The sequence below is a fragment of the Anser cygnoides genome, chromosome 1, assembly GCF_040182565.1.
Source record: "Anser cygnoides isolate HZ-2024a breed goose chromosome 1, Taihu_goose_T2T_genome, whole genome shotgun sequence".
Taxonomy (NCBI): Eukaryota; Metazoa; Chordata; class Aves; order Anseriformes; family Anatidae; genus Anser; species Anser cygnoides.
In genome coordinates this window covers 103,188,604-103,209,597 of record NC_089873.1, presented here as the reverse complement: position 1 = coordinate 103,209,597, position 20,994 = coordinate 103,188,604, and the positions used below count along the sequence as shown (strand labels likewise).

General features: G+C 39.8%; 1 protein-coding gene across 4 annotated transcripts in view; it reads right to left on the bottom strand.

Annotated features, from left to right (window-relative positions):
• Window positions 1-2,281: 2,281 nt before the first annotated feature.
• The window catches only part of KEL (Kell metallo-endopeptidase (Kell blood group)), a 41,709-nt gene continuing 22,996 nt past the window's right edge, over window positions 2,282-20,994 (bottom strand). For 3 of the 4 annotated variants that reach the window (XM_067005087.1, XM_067005080.1, XM_067005079.1), the window contains 16 exons: window positions 20,721-20,924; window positions 19,990-20,114; window positions 16,846-16,992; window positions 16,175-16,237; window positions 14,883-15,071; window positions 14,326-14,471; window positions 12,766-12,889; window positions 12,195-12,305; window positions 10,871-10,969; window positions 9,943-10,020; window positions 9,424-9,527; window positions 8,425-8,535; window positions 6,213-6,280; window positions 5,813-5,970; window positions 4,811-4,903; window positions 2,282-4,003 (listed from right to left, as the gene is read on the bottom strand). In XM_067005087.1, coding sequence (XP_066861188.1) covers window positions 3,827-4,003; window positions 4,811-4,903; window positions 5,813-5,970; window positions 6,213-6,280; window positions 8,425-8,535; window positions 9,424-9,527; window positions 9,943-10,020; window positions 10,871-10,969; window positions 12,195-12,305; window positions 12,766-12,889; window positions 14,326-14,471; window positions 14,883-15,071; window positions 16,175-16,237; window positions 16,846-16,992; window positions 19,990-20,049 — 1,728 coding nt within the window. In that variant the 5' untranslated portion in view covers window positions 20,050-20,114; window positions 20,721-20,924 and the 3' untranslated portion in view covers window positions 2,282-3,826. Of the gene's footprint in view, window positions 4,004-4,765; window positions 4,904-5,812; window positions 5,971-6,212; window positions 6,281-8,424; window positions 8,536-9,423; window positions 9,528-9,942; window positions 10,021-10,870; window positions 10,970-12,194; window positions 12,306-12,765; window positions 12,890-14,325; window positions 14,472-14,882; window positions 15,072-16,174; window positions 16,238-16,845; window positions 16,993-19,989; window positions 20,115-20,720; window positions 20,925-20,994 lie in introns of those variants that run through there. The other variant, XM_067005084.1, reaches the window with a different exon arrangement.

Sequence of the window (20,994 nt, the reverse complement as noted above, 5' to 3'; positions counted from 1 at the left end):
TAAAATAGCAATAAAGATGGTCTCCCCCTCCTTGATGACAGCTTACTACCCTGTAGCAATGGCATGAACTTATGAGGGCAGAGGGAGAGAAATTCAGGCCAGGTTTACACACATATCCACACACATCGAGGAAAAACACTTGCAAATTATGAGAACACTATGGGGAGGGCGAGCATTGAGGAATGCATACAGAATTGAGAAGAATAAATCCAAGGAAAGACCAAGGGAAGCAAACAGAGAGTGGTGTGAATGAAAAGCTCCTTAGTATGAAGGAGAAAATGGACACGCAGTAAGGGTAAAGTGAAGTCTTAAGTTTAGAAAGCAGGTAGAGAAAAGAGCTAAGGACTGAAAGTTCAAAAGAGTCCAAAAGGATATTTTAATACAAAATGAGAGAAAGAAGAAAATTTATGTTGTCCATACTTATCTCTAGCTGCAGGCTGGGAGCAAATGGAAGAAACATTTGTGGCCTCGTCTACAGGAGAAGGAATGGAGCTGATCAATATGGTGCAACAGGAGGACTATCAGAGACTGAGGAATTCAGCAGTGAAGGATCTGCTGTTGGATCAGTCCCTTTTCTTGAACATTAGCATCATTGTGCTGTTTCTTCAATGCATGACATAAAGTGTGAAATCATTGCTGTGGTCACAGATGATGGCAATGTGAACATCTACTTGTGTTTCAAGATCACCTACTAGGCAGCAAGGCTTCTTTTCACCACCCACATCCCACTGAATCCACAACACTAAGAAAAAAAGGAGAGAGACCTTGTGCACATATTGAAAGTGCTTATTCTTTCTTCTCCCCTTGAAAAAAATAACCAATAAATTCATTAAGGGCTCATGCAATTGTTTCCATAAGCCAGACTTCTCTTCTTGCATTTCTCACATACTTTTCAACTCTGAGATGAAAAGGTTCACACTACTCTGTGTGATAAACTGACTCATGGTAGAGCTCATAGGATTATAGTGGTGGCCAGTTATCTGGCTGATGGCCAATCACCTGTGGTGTTCCCCAGGGCCCAATTCTAGGGCCAGTCCTATTCAACATTTTTATCAGTGATCTGGTTGCAGAAGTTGAATGCAGCCTCAGCAAGTTCACTAATGACACTAGACTGGGAGAGGCTGTTGACTCTCTGGAAGGTTGAGAGGCCTTGCAGGGAGATCTAGAAAGGTTGGAGGACTGGGCAATTGGCAACGGCATGAAGGTCAACAAAGGAAAATGCTGGGTTCTGCACCTGGGACAGAGTAATGTTGGACACAGGTACAGGCTGGAAGAAGAGTGGCTAGAGAGCAGCTCAGCAGAAAGGGATTTGGGAGTGCTGGTTGACAGTAGGCTTAACGCGAGGCATCACTGCACCCTGGCAGCCAAGAGAACAAACTGCATTTTGGGGTGCCTTAACCACAGCATAGCCCGCCAGTCAAAAGAGATGATTCTTATGCTGTGTTTAGCATTGGTGTGGACTCAGCTTGAATATTTTGTGCAGTTCTGGTCTCTACAATATAAAAAGGATAGTAAGATAGTTGAATGAGGAGGGCAACAAAACTGGTAAAGGGGCTGGAAGGCAAGTCCTGTGAGGAGAGGCTGAGGACACTTGATTTATCTAGTCTGGAGAAAAGAAGGCTAACAGGCCACCTCATTGCTCTCTACAGCTTCCTGAGCAAGGGAAGCACAGAGGTGCTGGTCTCTTCTCCCTGTTAACCAACATTAGGACACGAGGGAACAGCCCAAAGAAGCACCAGGGAAGGTTCAGACCAGATATTAGGAAAATTTCTTTAGTGCAAGAGTGTTCAAACACTGCAACAGACTTCCTAGTGAGGGGATTGATGCCCCATGCCTGTCAGTATTTAAGAGGCATTTGGACAATGCCTTCATTAATATACTTTAACTTTTGGTTAGCCCCGAAGTGGTCAGGCAGTTGGACTAGATGATCTTTGAATTTCCCTTCGCCAACTGAACTATTCTGTTCTATTCTGGTAAAAAAACAAAACAAAACAAACAAAAAAAAACTCATCAAGATGAGCCTTTGCTTTTTATACACGTTATAAACAAAGAAGACAAGTTGCCTCAGTCCAGTGAAATAACTGCTATAATACACACAAGGTCTGGTATAATGATGCATATAATTAATTATTATAGCACCTGATAGAAAGACCAAACATTTTGAACATGCTGGTAGGACAAACTTGATTAAGCAAGTAGAGGAATAGTATGCACTGTTTAAAATATAAAGATAAACAAAATCTGAATTTTGTTATTTTTTATGATGGGTAAATAAATGCCATTATTCTGAGGTATTATTTATTATTAGTGAAGTTCAGCTACAAACTCTGGTCATGCTGGGAACTGTACAAATAAAGAATGAAGAAACAAAACCTGGCCATAAAGAGTTTCTAATCAAAGTATATTTTTTTTTCCTGAAGCATGTTCTTTATTAATATTTTAGTCTTTAATAAATGAAAAAATCTCTGAACAGTCTACTCATGGGAAATACTTTGCTGCCTTGGTCAGTACTTCAAAAGGATTAATACGGTTATTAAGATTTCCATAATGGTAGTTATGCTTATACTGATAAAGGGTGTTTTCACTTACCATCATCTATTCTACAAACAATCCCCAGGCATACAATATATTAAGTAAAATAAACGGAACAGTTTGAAGTGTATGCAAAAGGGAGAGTTTTGAATACTTATTAATTTTGGTAAAATGTGTAGAAGATTGATATATGTATATATATATATATAAAAATTATCAGAACCTGAAATTGATGAAATTAATACATTGCTCTTGAGAACGTGCTTTAAGAATGTCTCTTGCTACCCTAAAATATATTATTTCTTACTCTTTTTTTTTCTCTAAAGTAAATTAATATGTAAAATTCAGTTTCAAGTAGATAGTGAAATTCTATGTCTGACAAACTCCTCTTTTTGGATGGTAAATATTTACAAATGTAGGCATAAGAAAACTTGTAGGGATGAGAGAAACTGGTTTGGGTCCAGAGAAGTTCTTGGCATTCTGAATATTCAAGTTAATGTTCTTCAGAGATCCCTAGAAACTCCTGTTACTGTTCCATGCTTCACCCTTAACCATACCCTCAACCTTAAACAGAGACTAAGAAAGAAAAAAAGATTCCTGCTGGAAAAGAAAGAAAGCAGAAAGAGAGTTAGTTCTCAGCTCCCAGTCTCACTTTCCTCAAGGAGGATGCTTTCCTATAGAGTACCTGCATAACCTTCATTATTTAGTAACTCATCTTCCAGCCTAGAAAATGCAGCCACTAAGTTTTCCCTACTACTTATCAGCAGATTGAATAGAAGTGGATTCTTCCTTCTCTGGTAACTTACATGTGTAGTTTGCATAGTAACACATACAATTTTCCTAAGAGACAAACTTGTATGAACAAATCTTAGGAGTCTAATATATTGCCCTGCCCATTCAACATGACCGAGGTTGCTAGAGTAGACAGAGAAATGCACTGAACAGATGGCCTAATGATGCAACATTACTTCTGTTTACAACTCCTCAGAAGTTGTTACCTACTAGAGACTGGCTAGTCATCTTTTTACCTTGGGACTTCCTGGTCTACAGAGTTGTCCCATTTGGGGGACAGTGCTGGGAGCAGTGGGAAGACACCTTTTCCCCTTATGAGCTCAGTTGGAGGCTTTTGCTACCATAAACTGACAAGAAAAGGATATCAAGAAAAAGAAGGCAGAAGAGTGAATAAAAGCCCCATGTCACCCCATGGGCCCTGAGTATGACCCCATGGGTCATACTTGCACAAGTCAGGCCTTCATCTTCGTGCAGTTGTATCATTCTTCCTCCTCCAGACAGATTACCAAATGTGGCACTTGCTGTCTGGGTTCATTGGTGATCTACTGGGACAGTGGAAGTGCTTGGAAAAGTCCCTGCTATTGCTAACAGGCCCACAGACGCGAAGTGACAAGGGACTGTGTGGATCAGTGTTCGAGGAAGACTGTAATTCCTCAGGATCCTGGTGTCCACACATTGCCTGAGGGAAAGTAAAACAGAAAAGTCAGTTTGGGTGACTGTCCTCATGTAAATAAGTCATAAGTCCTCATGCCTCTGCACATTCCACACCGCTGAGGCTGCTGGAATAGACTAAGAACCACTTTCATGAGTGCCAACAATGTTCAGATACTTCCCTTCACAACCACAATTTATGACTATTTTTATCCAATGTCATGATGATGAAAAAAAAACTCACCTGCACAACTGCACAACTTTGCACAAATCCTTAAACCATGTTCCCACAAAAATCTCCAACTATGTGTGCATGTATTTCTCATTCTTTATCTCTAAATTATATCTATAATCTAAACTTTTTTTCTCTACCAGTCACTCAGAATGACCTTACAACTTGACAAAGAGATGGATGGAGCAAGGGATGGAGACCTGGATGGAGCAAGGGATGGAGACCTATGTGTGTTTTCCACTAAAATTTCATTTTCTGTTAGTAAGATTGCTCAGAGTAGCAAAAAAGTACTGAGGATGGCAAAGAAGTCTTCTTTCTCTGACACAATTTGTCTGCTACAACTTAATTTTGGTAGACTTCAGAGCTTTGTAAAAGATATATTTACAGACAGCCATCTTGTTTGCAATGAGATCCATGACAGATTAAGAGCCCCATATGTGAATTTTAGCTTTCTAAATAAGATTCTGAATCTACCAACAACATCTATCATTCCCAGTTCTAGGAAGAATGGAGAAAAAGGACTGAATATTGAGAAGGACAGACTGTAATAATGTAGAAGACAATGGAGAGTGAGAGACACATAACTAGCCTAGAATTCATTACATGAGCGAAACTGAGGTAGAAAAGCTGGTCGTGTGAAAGTCCGATCTTGGGTAAATCCTCCTGTTTGTGCTTTTTCAGCCAATTCTTATAGGCCTGTGGAGAGAGAAAATTAATAATAAATTCCCCTTCAGACAGTGTCCAAGAAACATGTCTTCTGTCAATTAAATATATCAGTCTGGTATATATTTAATATATTTATTATGCTTGTATCTCTTTCTGCTCACTCTGAGGTGTCTGGCTGCTTGCCATTCCCCTAATAGCTGTAAGAAGGGAGAATAACAATGTTAATTCCTTTGTTTCCAATTTCTGACACTACTATACACCGATGGTCAGAAGAGATGTGATGACTGCACTATGAAAAAAATGAAAATTACTTTCAAAGAAAGTCACAAATATCTGTAAAACTTTATTTATTGGTGCTATGAATGCCATCAAAAAATCTTTGTGCCTGTAACAGTCTCAAAGTTCTTCACACAGAAATGCAACAAGTACCATCTCACACCCAGAGAACTCAGAGCACCCTGCACTCATTAATTAACTAAACCTCTGAATTCCTGCAGGAGTTCTAGATGGAAATATTGCTGAAAACATGACAGTGGAGTAATTTTATCACAATACAGAATTCTAGTTCTTATCTCAGCCTAGTTCTTTAGGTATAACATAAATATACAATAGCCTAATATAAAGTAATAACGTGTTTTGTATGCATTACATAATTAGGGAAGTAAAAAAAGGACCACCCCAGAATAGGCGAAGGGGAGAAGTGTTCTTATATGGAGGTAGTGAGATTATAAGCACAGCTCTGTGGAGAACCTATGATTGGAATAGCAGAGGAAATGCAAAGAACATGCTGCACTGGCACAGACATGCAAGAAATCTGGGACTGGAGCAGTATGTAGGACAGGGATATAACAGGGCAGTCTTAAGACATGCCAGTTGAGCTGTCTGGTGAGACTCTGAGATCATAAAAATGAGATCAGAGAAATAAGTAAACTACAATACCTGGTAAGCAATGACAAGCCCTCCATTGTCAGCTGTATTCTCCAAGAGCGTAAGAGTACCGTTGACCTTAAAGTCAAAGCTTTCATACTGTTCAACAAAGCAATCTACAGATTTCTGTAGCACACTCCTATTGCATGTAGGACAGCCACCAGGCAACACTGTAGGGAAAAAAATATCCTAGAAAGTAAAGCTATTTCTGATGTTCACTTGTATTCCCGACACTGAGCTTTCTTCGTATTTCTTTTTGTATGGAGTGGGTTTCCTTAGCTTCACCTGCTTTAATAATGTATTTATACATGGATATAGGGGTCAAGATTGAAGAACCCCTAAGGGAAACTACCACTGGGGGCCTAGAACAGTAAACAAAGAGGATAAGCTTCACCCTGCAGCTGGTACCCACCATAACCATAGAATGCGTGAAGAAGTTCATGTGCCATGAAGACCCCAATAGCTCCAAAGTTCACAGCACTGAAAAATAAACATGAAAAGAGTGATTTTGAAAAGAAAAGAAGAACAGGTGAGCATTCTTTATCACCACTGAGCACAATTGTGGACCGCAAAGAAGCATTCTACTCTGAGAGCCCACAGAAGCACTTTCTGTTTATTGCCTCCCAGATGTGGTACTCTGTAAAAATATGAACACAAATGTAAATTACTCTACCGATGCTTGAAATTGCACAATGGACTTGCATTAAAGCATTCCTAGCTAATAAGCCATCTTAATCACAGAGAGTGCGAATTAAATTCTGCACTTATTAACTGTAATGTGATACTCTGTTGAGATATGTCCTTAGTTACCCAGTATTGGATGAACTGCTACATAAACAGTAACTGCAATGGCAAAATACAAGAGCAGGATGGTTGGAAAGGCAGTCTTGCAGCAGTCATCTTGTGAAACATAATACATAAAACTGGCAGGCAAATTAAAATCGTGAAGGCTTGACTACAATTACTCAGGCCTAGCACTGGTAATCTTTCCACTCACTACAAGCAGGAGGTTCTTTCCAATAAGAATTTCTATCATTCTTTGCAATGAAGTTACAGTCACACAAGCATGAGTACAATTAAAATAGATTTCCATAATACAAAATGATGATTTTTTTTTTTTTTACAGGCACCGATTAACACTGATAAAGCATGAAATGGGTCTAGAATCATAGAATCATAGAAAGGTTTGGGTTGGAAGAGACCTTGAAAATCATCTAGTTCCAAACCCTCTGCCAATGGGGGCACCTTCCACTAGACCAGGTTGCTCAAAGCCCTATGCAACCTGGACTTGAATACTTCCAGGGATGGCGTATCATTATTATATCACCGGGAACTCATTAGGACACCGACAAGGACAGGATAATTCATCTTCTTTTAGAGTTGCTCTTGCAGAAACTCTGTAGTTTATAACGATTGAACTGTCTTGCCAAATTCTAGTTTTAAAAATTATACTCATAGTTATCTGAACTGGCAAATTCTTTTTGACAGTAAAATTTAAATTCTGGAGCATCATCTGACCAACTGTTAATGTGCCAACACAAGTTTAACTTATGAGTCTACTGACCTGGAATGACGGTGAGAAGAATATATTTTACTAACACCAAATACAAAAGGAATAAGAAGTTGCAGACACTTTCTCTTTTTTTTTTTTCCAGAGGAACAACAATGTAAAAACCTGCACAACCGGATTTTTTTTTTCTATTATTCTTTTCCTATTCTCCACAATATAATGAATTCATGAAACAATGCAAATACTAGCAAATGTCATACAAGTAGTGGCAGAAGATTACCATGGAAAAAATAATTACTTTAACTGATATGGGTTTCTTTCAGACTTCAGTCTCTTCCCACTGTGTGAATTTATCTTTGGAGTATGATGGGATTATGTCAAGTCTCTGTCAGTTATCATGCAAAAAAAGGACATAAGATAATATTTTTACAGTCAGCTAAGTGCTTTTAATACCAGAAAAAAAAAATGTTTAAAAGAACTGTTCAGTATGATGAAAGAACCCAACTATGAAAGTATAGTCTACAGAGGTGTCGTTGTTGCAGGAGAAGCCTCAGAATGAAAAATATGTCTGCTAATTAGAGGAGATTTCTTGAAGAAAAGGAAGAACAGAACTGTGTTTGATCCATTTGAAAAGACTTTTTACATGAAGTTGCTCCTATTTGCTCTGGGTTGGATTTCTATGAATTAGATTGCAGAAATACTTGGAATCTAGAAAAAGAAAGGCGGAGGTGCATTGTGGTTTTTTTTTTTTTTTTTTTTTTTTTGTTGTTGTTTTTTTTTTTTTTTTTTTTGCAGTTAACCTATGCAAGACTTCTACCTCTTTGCTCTGGGATGATACACTTGGCTCAGCTTACTTTCACCTATATTCTAATATTGCTCCAGCAAACCCTTTCTCTGCTTCCAGAGAAAGATCACACTCTTTCAGAGTTCATAGAGCAGAACTGGCAAGCCACATCCATTTGGCTTTAGAAAAAGTTATTTTTCCCATTATACTGGATCTTTCTGGGATGCAGTTAGAAATAGAGGTTCAAGACACATTTACTGAGATTCTTCCTGGAAACATGGTGTAGCAAAAGGACTACATTCAGCTTCCACTTTTGCAGCCCCTTCATACCTGGGAAAATCCATGTGGAAAAAAGGGCTGCGGAACATTCCAGCAGGAAAGACCACCATGTGGTGCCTTAGTGAGTAGTATGAATGGACAGCCCAGGGGGACACCTGCCAGCTAGAAGCAGAAATGAGAGAATGTATTAATCTGTATCTCACACCTTGCTCTTTTCCTCCATTGGGTTTGCAGAAATGGTTTGCTCCATGCAAGTCTTCATACAATGAAGGAAAATGATGAAATTCACATTATCTAGAGTTAAAGGTGTTTGAAACAGACCTTCACTCATTTACAGACAGAGCTAGTAGCTTAGCTTTCACACACATTTAGAGATTCACCTTCACAATTTCACTGTCAAATAGGTCAGAATTATTAACCATCTGTAATGTCCCGCACAGAATACACCTTAAGTCCCAAGTATGCCTATCTCCACTCCCTGCCTTCAGAAGCATCTGTGTCCTGACTTTGAGGTGTCTCTGCCAATATTCACCTCCACACAATGCTTTGCTGTCAGATAGCTCAGCCCAGGAGCACCAGCTATTCCTCTTTATTAGGGGTTTATGACAATAAGCAGAAAAGGTCCCATTTTGAGGGGTTTGGGATTCCCTCCACAACAGTGGTGGTTTTGATAGCATGAACTCATGCTGAACACAAGATAAGGTGCCAAGTTCAGGGCTTTTTTAAAGATGAGGCAGCAATGTGCCCTTGCAGAAAAGGACAACAGCATCCTGCCCTGCATTAGGAGAAATGTCACCACTAGGTCGAGAGGTGGTTATGAACTGGTGGTTCAGGACTGGTGTAACCACAGTTGTAAGTACTGTGTCCAGTTCTGCCAGAGCCTTTCCCACCCTTAGTAAAAGAGATATATAGACAGACAGCTGGACACACTCCTGAGTGGTCTCTTTCAGCTGATCGTGCTTTGAACAGGAGGGTTGGACTAGGAGATCACCCCAATTACCTTCCAACCTCTGGTAGTCTGTTTTTTTCATATCAATATCTGACACTTACTTAACATGTGAATGATGCTGAAGGAGCTTTGAGTAGGAATTCTCCCTCATTGTCTTCAAGCAAGCCACCACGTTGAGGAAAAAAGTGTCTTCATTTATCTCCAGCTAAGGGAAGAGTTGGGAAATGTCAATGTCACATGGCATGAGAGAGGAATGAATTGGACAGTATGAGAGAGAGGAAAGTCCCACAGGTCAAAAAAAGAGGTTCATCAAAAGACAAACCAATGGAACACTTTTTTTTTCCTCTCCCAGTTCAAAAGACTTTTGATTTAAGATGTGACCAGAACATTATCTGCAGCCAAACAGAACATACAAACAGGTCACAATCAGTAGGTGGCAGCATAGGCAACACTGAACAATGTAGAAGCAATAGATGCAGGTTGTCTGGATCCACCTCTTCTCAGAAAGTGATACGTGCGTTGCTCAGAGGTCCTAGCCTCTTTTATCAGCAGACAAGATAGCAGTTGGTACAAGTAAACTGCCAGCAGTGAGATAGACAGGTTTACATTATATAGCTCACATTCTGGTATTCCAGGTTCACTTTGGCAGTCTGAAGTATGTAAGCTGGATAGCCAATCTCCACTCGTAGCGTGGACACCTAAAATCATAATAGAAAGAAAGAAAGAAAGAATGAAAGAAAGGAAGAAAGAAAGAAAGGAAGGAAGGAAGGAAGGAAGGAAGGAAGGAAGGAAGGAAGGAAGGAAGGAAGGAAGGAAGGAAGGAAGGAAGGAAGGAAGGAAGGAAGAAAGGAGAAAGAAAGAAAGGAGAAAGAAAGAAAGAAAGAAAGAAAGAAAGAAAGAAAGAAAGAAAGAAAGAAAGAAAGAAAGAAAGAAAGAAAGAAAGAAAGAAAGAAAGAAAGAAAGAAAGAAAGAAAGAAAGAAAAAGAAAGAAAGAAAGAAAGAAAGAAAGAAAGAAAGAAAGAAAGAAAGAAAGAAAGAAAGAAAGAAAGAAAGAAAGAAAGAAAGAAAGAAAGAAAGAAAGAAAGAAAGAAAAAGAAAGAAATGTGACCAACAGGGAGTTTTACATTTTGGAAGTCCCTTTTAAACTCTATTTCTAAGCAAAAATATGATCTATTAATCAGCCATTTTTTAAAACAATTACTCTTTTTCAACAAGACTTCTCCTCTTGTTATTCTGTTCTACTATTTTTTTTAGCACTGTTTTCTGGAATTCAGTTTATATTTTTAAAACTCTATAGATGTGTAAATCTGAAGGTACAATGTAACTCATTACATTAATTCACAGTATCTGTGGCCTCTCTATGCCTATGTATCAGTGTCATGTGCGTGATGACACCTATAGAACCACATACAGGTTTTAGTGTGTATAAGGAACCTATTTTGAATTGTGTGCCTGTAGAAACAGGTAGAAATACATAGGCCCTTTCCACTTTTCTCCAGAGACTTTAGGGAAAGGTTGTCCTCAGTAACTTCTGCCTTCTACACGCACCAAAACTTTAGCTTGTTGGCGTGTTTGCTCATCCATCCACTCCAACCGATCCAGTTGGCTGTAGAGAGCATCTTGGATCTCAGAGAACATCTCCTCAGCCTGCCATGGAGAATAGAAGGCACAGTCAGAACTGCGGAAAAACATTGTTCAGGCCTAGTTATTGTCTTCCCATGTTCCAGCAATTCAACCATACAATAGTTGGGAGATTATTCCTCTTCTCTTGATGAAAGAAGAAATAGCAGTTTCTATATCTGTTTAGGCTTAAGTTTCTTAGGCATCCAGTGGTTCCTCACAGATGTCATCATTCTTTCCCACGCACCTTGTCCTCTTGACTATCATAGTAAGAGGGGAAACGTAATCCCTTTTCATTAAATCCCTTTTGGGATGAGAATGGCTTAAGTTTAGGCTTAAGTTTCTTAGGCATCCAGTGGTTCCTCACAGATGTCATCATTCTTTCCCACGCACCTTTTCCTCTTGACTATCATAGTAAGAGGGGAAATATAATCCCTTTTCATTAAATCCCTTTTGGGATGGGAATGGACCCAATGATTGTCCCACTTCACAAAATATCCACAAGAATTTCTTATTGGTGTCTCCCTTTCCAAAGTTATAGCAGTCTGAGTCTCTCTTTCAAAAATTGTGCTTTGCTTATTCAGCTTTTTGCTTCAGTACATAGTCTTAGTTTTTCATTACCCTTTCTTGGAGTTATTATTATTATCCTTGTTACTTTTATACACTGAAAACTCTCAAAAAACTTGATGCCTACACTAATTTCCCTCCATAAAAAAAAAAAAAGTCTGATCATCAAAGTAAAAACACATATCTTTTCCACAGTGCCAGAAGGTGTTCCATTTACTGTGGATCCTCTCAGAATGTTTTGATATTGATTTGTTTCTGTAAAACTGGTCACAAACATTATGCAGTCCTTGCTCACCCACCATTCTCTTATTGGCTTTATGATTGAAAAGTTTCTTTAAATACTTCAGGATTTCTGATGAATACTAACTGCCATTTCAGTTAAACACACTGAAATGGCATGCACTTGCAGGGTTCTCATAGGTATTTGTGCAGTCCACATAGCTTTGCTAACAGATGAGATAAAGATTCTAAGTGGTATTTTAACATTGATTATTCTAGCAGTGACAGTGCCCTTGTTCTGATAATATCACACGTTTTCCCCAAACAGAAGAGAAGTATATGACTACAGGAATACATAAAAAGGTATAAAAGCTTTTGCTGCCTTGATGCTGTTCTAAGCTGGCAGGGCAAAAAAGGAAGGAACAAAGCTGAGCTCTGCTTGGGGATTAAGAAGATGAATACCTACAAGTTTCTTGGTTTGCTGAGGGAAAATTTCCTTCACAATCATCTGCCCTAGGACTGGCTCAAAGAAAGAGCTGGTATCAGTCAAACACTTCTTCCAGCGCTCAACTGGGATCTGTGAGAATAGAGAAAGAAATAAAGACACCTGAGAGTGAAGAGGAAGAGACAGAAAGATGAAGACAGTAAAAAGATAAATAAACATGCTCTCAGTAGTTTATATGTTGTTATTTAAAAATGACAGCCATGAATAATGAAAACTTTAATACAGTAAAACAAATAATTATTTACCCTACTTACATTCACACAAGATGAATACTCATATTCTGGCTGTAACAAATAAATAGAAGGAAGGTGGCTATCTATACATTGTTTCCCACCCCATGATACAGTGCAATTAGCACCTGAAAGGTTTTTTTGTGTCATGTCTACAACTCCTTGAGAAATGTGAAGCCTTAATTGGCCTTGTGAGAGTGGTTCTCCTCCCCAGATCTAAGAAGCTCCATCCAGGTGAGGAATCAAGAGAATATCCAGAAGGTGTGTGCTGTGGAAGTGAAGATGGCTAAAAGCTAACTCACCACTCTAGATCCCATTTTCCCATGAAGAATCTTAGATAGCTCCAAGCGTGCATCTTGGAATCGACTGTCAAGGGCAGGGGAGAGATTCACAACCAGACAAATAATCATATAGATGGGAAGGGCCCTGTAGGAACATGACATTTAGAAAGACCAATAGAGAGGACCACTTTAGCCCACATTAAGATGAGGTCACCTCCTAGCTGGATGAAGTCAAATATTTAATCAGTAATTCCATCAAAACCCTGGACCTAAAAAAATGAGCAGAAACCAGTCAGCACTGAACAGTAAGCAATATTCAATTTTATGAATTAAAAGCAAATATATGGACAGGATACCATGCAAAAGCTTGCTGGAAATGCCAAAAATCATTAATAACTCTAAGAGAAGAACAAAGTCAATACAGTGAATTTTTTTTTCAGCAGCAGTCAGATTATGATGTTAAGAGGTCACCATAAACACAGAGGCATGGCAAGTGTCAGAGGAGTAATCTGAGGCAGAGGAAACCTGGTAACCTGAACAGTGACAACAAAGTATCCTGAATGGACTACTCCTGAGGCTATCAAAAGGAGGATGATTTATTCATTCATTTTGCTATGAAAGCCGCTGACATGAGTCAACCAAAGAAACTCACACTCAAGAACACCCTGAAGACTCAAGGGATAATTACCTACTGGGATACAGGATTCATTATGGGAAGAAGGGGAAAGAACACTTTATGACTGGGTAATACTTATTATGGGATACTTTGAGGGGACTGTAGGATTCTGTGAGACTTAATATGGGATGCTTGTACGAAGCACCAAAGGCAGAGAAAGGGACAGATCATGGTGGACTGGGAGGAGTTAAGTATGGTAAAGTTAAGGGGAAAGGTGATAAGAGAGAATGGACTAGTGTAAACTTGTGTTTTGTCAGTATGTCTGTCTGGTTGAGTCCTGTGCATGGTCACCAGAGTCTGTCTCATCAAGTTATTTTTAAATATTTTTGTTTGTGGGTGTGTTTGTTTGTGGGGATGGGACTGGATACCGGGGAGACAAGGTTGGCTATTGGAGAGACCAACAGTTTGGACCAGCTACTGTAGAGATCTGTTTTTAATGTGTATTTGTAACTAGAATATATCTGAGTACCAGCAATCAGAGTAGGGCTGCAAGTCTCAGTGGCCCACATATCCAGGTGCCAGCAACTGTGGAGATCAGGGGGGCTGGGGCAGGCTACTGAACATTCTGAATATCAAAGGCCAACTACTGCAGTAATTTGTATTGTGTGTGTACATAAATATGTTTATCTATATTTCACTAGTGTAGTCCAATCCTGATCAGCTGCAGAGGAGGCCGACTGTGCTGTTCATGTTTGTATGGGTGGGTGGGTGACAATATATTTCCTTATATGTGTACATATATGTTGTATGCATGTGCAAGCCTATTGGGAGTATATGCTAATCCTCAGCACTGGACCTGTGGATACAGAGACACAGCAGGCTTGCAACTCATTAAGTTATGGTATCAGAAGTAAATATTTCTTAAGGCATGAACAACCTCAACCATAGATTTGTACAACTCCTACCTGTTATTGTGCCATTGTTCAATGAGCTGTGACATGCCTCTTAAGTAATCCATGTCATGCACTGCAATTGGCTGAGAGAGGTTCATTGGCATAGGATGGAAGAGGGCCTGGAGACATGACAACCAGTCAATAGCAGGTGCCTTTTCCTAGAAGTAAAACAAAGTTTACATGCTGAGCTATCAGTCTAAACAGATTGTCAAGAAATACTAGGGAAACTGGGATTGTCTCCTTGATACTGGTAATGGATACTTTCAACAAGTTGAGCTGTTTTTATGGTATGGGTATTGATTATACTAGAAAAGGAGAATAGACATATATTTCTTTTATCAGAACAGCATGGGGGAGGCGGGGAGTGGATTTGGGGACCTGGAAATTCCAACTGCTATCAATAAGAAGCAGTAAGTTAATAGGTTATTTAAAATTCAACAGTCTCCAAGGGTAATTTGCAAGGGAAGGGCATCTAAATAGTGTAGCTCACATCTCTTTTGATCTACATCTTCAGAATGTGAACATCACATGTAATCGTGTTTCTCAAGTTCTAAGGCACAGATAGATACCTGTAGCTCCTTAATGGTAGTGCGAAAGAACAGCATCCCCCTCTGCTGTCTTTCCTGCAGTGGGGTAACAACACGCTGGAGGTTAGAGATGAAGGACAAGGTAAGGGAAAAGGAATGAGGGGAACCATCCTGTGGACCTCCAAGTAGCCCCCCCAGTTTCTGCAGGTATGAGAGATAGACACGGAGAACCTGCAATACAGAGCATATGATCAGGGGGAGAAACATGACTGAAAGTTAGTCACCTCATCCATTCATCCATCCATCCATCCATCCTGACCACATAAGATTCACTCTTTCAAAAACAATGTAGCCCTTGTCCCCAAAACTGTCATCTTCACCACAACATCCTCATGTAATTCTGCAAGTGGAATACACTTTGCCAAATACAGCTCCTTTCTCAGTGAAGAACAGTGAATTCTCAAAAGGTAATAATTTTAATTTGTCCCAGCTAACAAATACTTTAAATACCAGAATCATTTTAGGGCTGCAGGCTTGCTGTCTCTGAAGTTAAGAGAGCTGTAGTAGACAGTGGCACAGTAATTCAGTATTTTGGATGGAGAGGAAATGACAGTCTTGCTTTTATGTTCATGAGCTATCACAAGAATACTTGTGATGGCTAGATGGGTTTATTTTTTGAGGATTCTTCTGAAAGAGTCAGACTGAGAAACTGAAATCAGCTCAGTTTTTATGCAGTTCAGAAAAATTAGATAGTTGTGATAAAATTATCTTTGCTGCAATGACTCCCGTGGTCAAAGACCTTATTTCCCTAGCTTAGGTTAAAACATTTTAAAATTACTCCCCAACTACACCAATGTTAATAGGTTATAAAGCCTTTATTTTGAACAAGAAAAAAGTTTTGAAATATTCATTCAAGATAGAGGGAGACCCAGATTCATATTACCTAGTAAATAAAAAATAAAATTCATAGAAATTGTAGAAACACAAGATTGGAAAGGACCTACAAGATCATCTAGTCCAACCATTCTCCTATCACCAATACTACCCACTAAGCTACTAAATCATATCTCGATTTTATATCTCAATCTTATCTCGAAATTGTAACATTCTCTTTCTACACTAGAAGTTTTAAAACTGGCATCTAAAAATGGTTGCATTTTAGAAACTAGTATTTTACAAAAGTAGACAATTTTATAACTAATTCCGTCTGGAGACATTTTTAGAGGTCACCAACCATACCTCAAGGAATAGGTCACTCTGAATCAGGAAGAAATTCAAAGAGATCCCTATACCAAATTGCTATTTTTACCTTTCTTCAGCCTCTGATATGTTACCTCAAGATATTTTTTCTCTTTGAATTTACTCTCAGGTGGCATCTCAAACTCAGGATGGTCAATCTGCAAAAAGGAGTAAAGGACAAATATCTGGCTATTTCCAGAAACACTAGAAGTGTTAAGACTATGTTAAATAGGCCATGTTTGTCTCTGTGTCACAGCATTTGAAATGTTAATAAATTGCTTGTATGATTCAAAAATGTTCGCTAGGTACTTTTTGTGGATCTATCACATTCTGCAGCTTATTTGCAATCTCATTACAAATCTGTGGTGACTGACATTCAAATATAAACCACACAAATATTTCTACATGAGATGCAAAATTAATAGTACACTAATGTATTAGACACTTAACACTTAAGAGTACTTTAGTAGAGTACTCTGCTCTACTAGCCAGACCTGTGAACATGTGAAGAACCAGACACTTCCACAACAAAGAAGAAATTTACACCAATCAATCAGAAGAGGTGAAAGTAAGCAATCTATTCTTCCTCATCTCCTCATTTCCAGAACTAAGAGGTCTTTTATGCAATAAAATTAAGAAGTTTACAGAAAATTTTATGAAAACTTTCTTCAGAGAAGAACTTGAACAAGCCTGGATCTCATGAACTGTGTTACTGACTCTTTATTCCCAGCACTTCCTGATAATTCTCTTTCTTTAATCCACTCACCTGAATTACATTGGTCTCAGGATCAAAAGGACTAGGTCCCACACGCACTGTGAAAAAGGGAAAGGTGTTGTATCTGCCCATGAGAATCTGAAGAGTTTTATTAAAATCTTTTGCTTTCCCTATGCCTGTGATGTTCCATCCACCAACCTAGAGAAGGGATAGACAGCATGACCATAGGTGAGAAAAACACTTTTTTGATTCTTATTTACAAACACTTTTTTCACTCCTATGAACTCAGTCATTGTGACAAAAGAGAAACAATAGAGCAAATAGCAACAAGGAAACTCCTGAAGATTTCTACATACCCTGCTTTAAAACTACCTGTCACTTTCACTTAAGGAAAGCAATGAATTGCAAGATGACACTGGAGGGGAAAGAGAAAAAAAAAAAAAAAAAAGAAAGCTGGTTAATATTCAAGGATCCCCTCTTACTAGTTCAAAAATGGTTTATCCCAATGAATAGGAAGTAAGGCAAAAACGCCAGGGTGCCTGAGTGGATGAACAAGGAGCTCCTGGCCAACCTCAAACACAAAAAGGAAGCCTACAAAGGGTGGAAGCAAAGACAGGTATCCTGGGAGGAATACGGAGACACTGTCCAAATATGCAGGGATGAAGTTAGGAAATCTAAAGCCTTAATGGAATTGAATTTCGCCAGGGATATTGAAGACAACAAGAAGGGCTTCTGTAAGTGTATCAGTGAAAAAACAAGGACTAGGAAAGATGTGAGTCTGTTGCTAAATGAGATGCGGAACCTGGTTACACAAGAAATGAAGACAGCTGAGATTCTGAATGCCTTCTTTGCCGAAGTTTTTACTAGCAAGACTAGAAACCCAGGTCACAGAGACAAAGAGGAAAGGCTGGAGCAAGGAAGATGTACCCTTGGTGGAAGACCATCAAGTCAGGAAATATTTTGGCAAACTGGGCATACGGAGTCCATGACCCTTGATAGGATGCACCCACGAATGCTGCAGGAGCTGGCAGTTATTACTGTGAGACCACTCTCAATAACCTTTAATGGATCATGGAGACTGGGAAAAGTACCTGGAAAGCAAACATCACTCCTGTCTGCAAGAAGAGCATAAAGGAGGACCCAGGGAACTGCAGGTTGGTCAACCTCACCTCAGTCCCTGGGAAGGTGATGGAATGGCTAAACTTGGAAATCATTTCCAGGCACATGAAGGAGAAGATCATCTGGAGTAGTCAGCCTGGCTTCACCAAGGGGAAGTCATGCTTGATCAACAAGTTAAGCTTCTGCAATGAAATGACTGCCCTGCTGGGTGGTGGATGAGGGGAGAGTCATTGGGTATTATCTTCCTGCACTTCAATAAGGCTTTTGACACTGTCTCCAAAATAATCCTCATTGACAAGCTATATGAGCTGTATGGGCTGATGAGTGAAATGGATTGAAAACTGGCTGAACAGCCAGGTCCAGAGAGCGGTGATCAGTGGTGCAAAGTCTAGTTGGAGGCCATCAACTAGCAGTGTACTCCAATGGTCCCTTCTGTGTCCAGCCCTGTTCAACATCTTCATTAATGATCTGGCTGATGGGTCCAAGTGTGTCCTCAGCAAGTATGTAGATGACATAACACTGGGAGGAGGGGTTGATTCACCAAAGCATCATGCTGCCATCCACAGAGACCTGGACAGGCTGGTGAAATGGGCTGACAGGAACCTTATAAATTTCAACAAGGGGAAGTGCAAAGTCCTGCACTTTTGGAAGAACAACTGCAGGCACCTGTACATGCCGGGGGACACCCTGCTGGAAAGCTGTAGGGGGTCCTGGTGGCCACCAAGTAGAACATGAGCCAAAAATGTGCTCTTACCACAAGGAAGGTTAATGGTATCCTGGGCTGCATTAGGCAAAGTATCACCAGGTTGAGGGAGGTGTTCCTTCCCCTGTACTCAGCACTAGTGAGGCCACACCTGAAGTATTGTGTCGAGGTACTGGGCTAGTGGGCTCAGCAGTACAAGAGAGACATGGAGCTACTGGGGAGAGTCCAATGAAGGGCCACAGGGATGGCTAAGGGGCTGGAGCATCTCACATAAGGAAAGTCTGAGAGAGCTGGGACTGCTTAGCCTGAAGAGACAAAGGCTCAAAGGGAATCTTATCAATGTATATAAATGTCTGAAGATGGAAAGAGTATAGTCAGGCTCTTTTCAGTGGTGCCCAGTGGCAGGATAAGAGGTAATGGGCACACACTAAAACAGAAGAGATTCTGAACATCAGAAAACATTGTTTTTACTGTGCGGGTGACTGAGCACTGGCACATGTTACCCAGAGACATTGTGGGGTCTCCCTCCTTGGAGATATTCAAAAGTCATCTGGAGAACGTCCTAGGTGCTGGCTGTAGGTGGCCCTGCTTGAGCAGGGGAGTTGGATCAAATGACCTCCAGAGGTCTCTTCCAACCTCAAACATTCTGTGATTCTGTGACAGCGAAAACAAATGATAATTATCAACAGAACAGGGAACACAGGAAAAAAAAAAAAAAAAAGGCAGCGAAGGAGAGAGGGAAGAGGACATATTTTTCTAAAGTTATCCAGGTGAACAAACGGAGATCAGGAATTTAGGGTCCCTCCTCCCTGACAAGCAGATACTCAGGTGGCCTTGCAGTCACTGTTCCTTCTGCTGAAAGTTCCCACATCTGCCTTGGAGACAGGGCATAACTGCAATCTGCTAACAGGAATTCTCCCTGGCACTGGGAGGAACCTCCCAGAACAGCAATAGAAGCATTTTCCTCTTCAGGCAAGTTTTCCTGAAGCCTGGAGTAGTATATGGCTGTCAGATCTTAGACACAAGCATTTCACCCATTTTGCAAGATGTTTCCTGATCTGTAAGTCAAATTGTATTGAACAGAGCTTCTGAGATTAAGTGATCCCTCTTTGCAGTTTTGGTTGTCGAACAGTTGTAAAATGTAAGGTCATGAGGGCAGATTTATGTACCTGATGTCAGAAAGCCAAATCTTTAAACAGCATTCAAATCGAGATTTATCACTTAGAAGTCAGGCTGTGAACCATGAGCTTATTTCAAAACCAGATGCTAGCAAAATTCCACCATGCAGGAACATATGGCCTAAACTTCACTCTTTCCTTTTTTTCCTACAGGAATTATCTTCTGCAGGTAGAAGATGTAGCAGAAACATTCACCTGATTTAGGAGGTCCTTCAATGGTTGATTTCCTTGGGATTCTATCTTTTCGGTATCCATGCAGGAACGATAGAACTGGATTGCTTTCTCTTTAGCTGAGCCTCTTATCTCTAACTGAGGGGCCTCTGAGAAAAAAGAAAAAAAAAAAAAAGTATATGAAAAACTGCAAGAGTGATAAAGGTGATAATAAAGAAAGATGGGCAGTATTAGAGCAGAGGAAGGTTGTAAGAAAATATCACCTTGCACTTTCAGAGCAGTTTAGTAAATATATCTACACTTTGCCAAGTAACCCAAAGCAAGAGATTTTCTAGTGTTTGCTATGACTCTTCCTGAGACCAAATATGTGGGTTTTTTTGCATGGAGACTGGAGCACAACAGAAAGTTTGATCATACCTAGGTTTCGGTCCCACATGGAGTCAGGACAAGGTCAGAGTACACATTCAGACATGCACAGAAAAGGGGTCTACTTTTACAAGGCAGTAGGAAAATTGTTTAGCTTCTTAAATTTTGAAGTGTGACTTCCATCTCTTACACTTAGCAAGGAGAACTGAAATGTTTGAAATGCAACTATTTAAATATGACCTCTCAAGAATATATCTGTACCTGTAATAACAGAAAATGAAGAGACTAGACTCAGTCCCTGATAGGAATGATTGTGCTCTCAGTTATAAGTATTCTCAGCTCTGACTCAGGAAGATGCTGAAAGTAACATAACAACCATCTCTCTCTACCTAAAAGCCTTTTCAGGACAAGCCGGTTTTCTTCCAACAATATATCAAAGACGTTTCGTGACTCTTCTGTGGTTCTGCTTGAGTGATTGCCTTCCCAGTTGCCGCAAGCATACTTGTAGAAATCCTGACAGGGATCTACAGTGTCATTCCTAGAATTCAGGAGTCTGGACAACAGAGCAAGCCTCCGCTCAGCTTCACATGATCCTGGACAGAAGTAAACAAGAGAGAACTGAGCAGTGGCAGTGAGAACAACTCCACATACACACACAAAAAA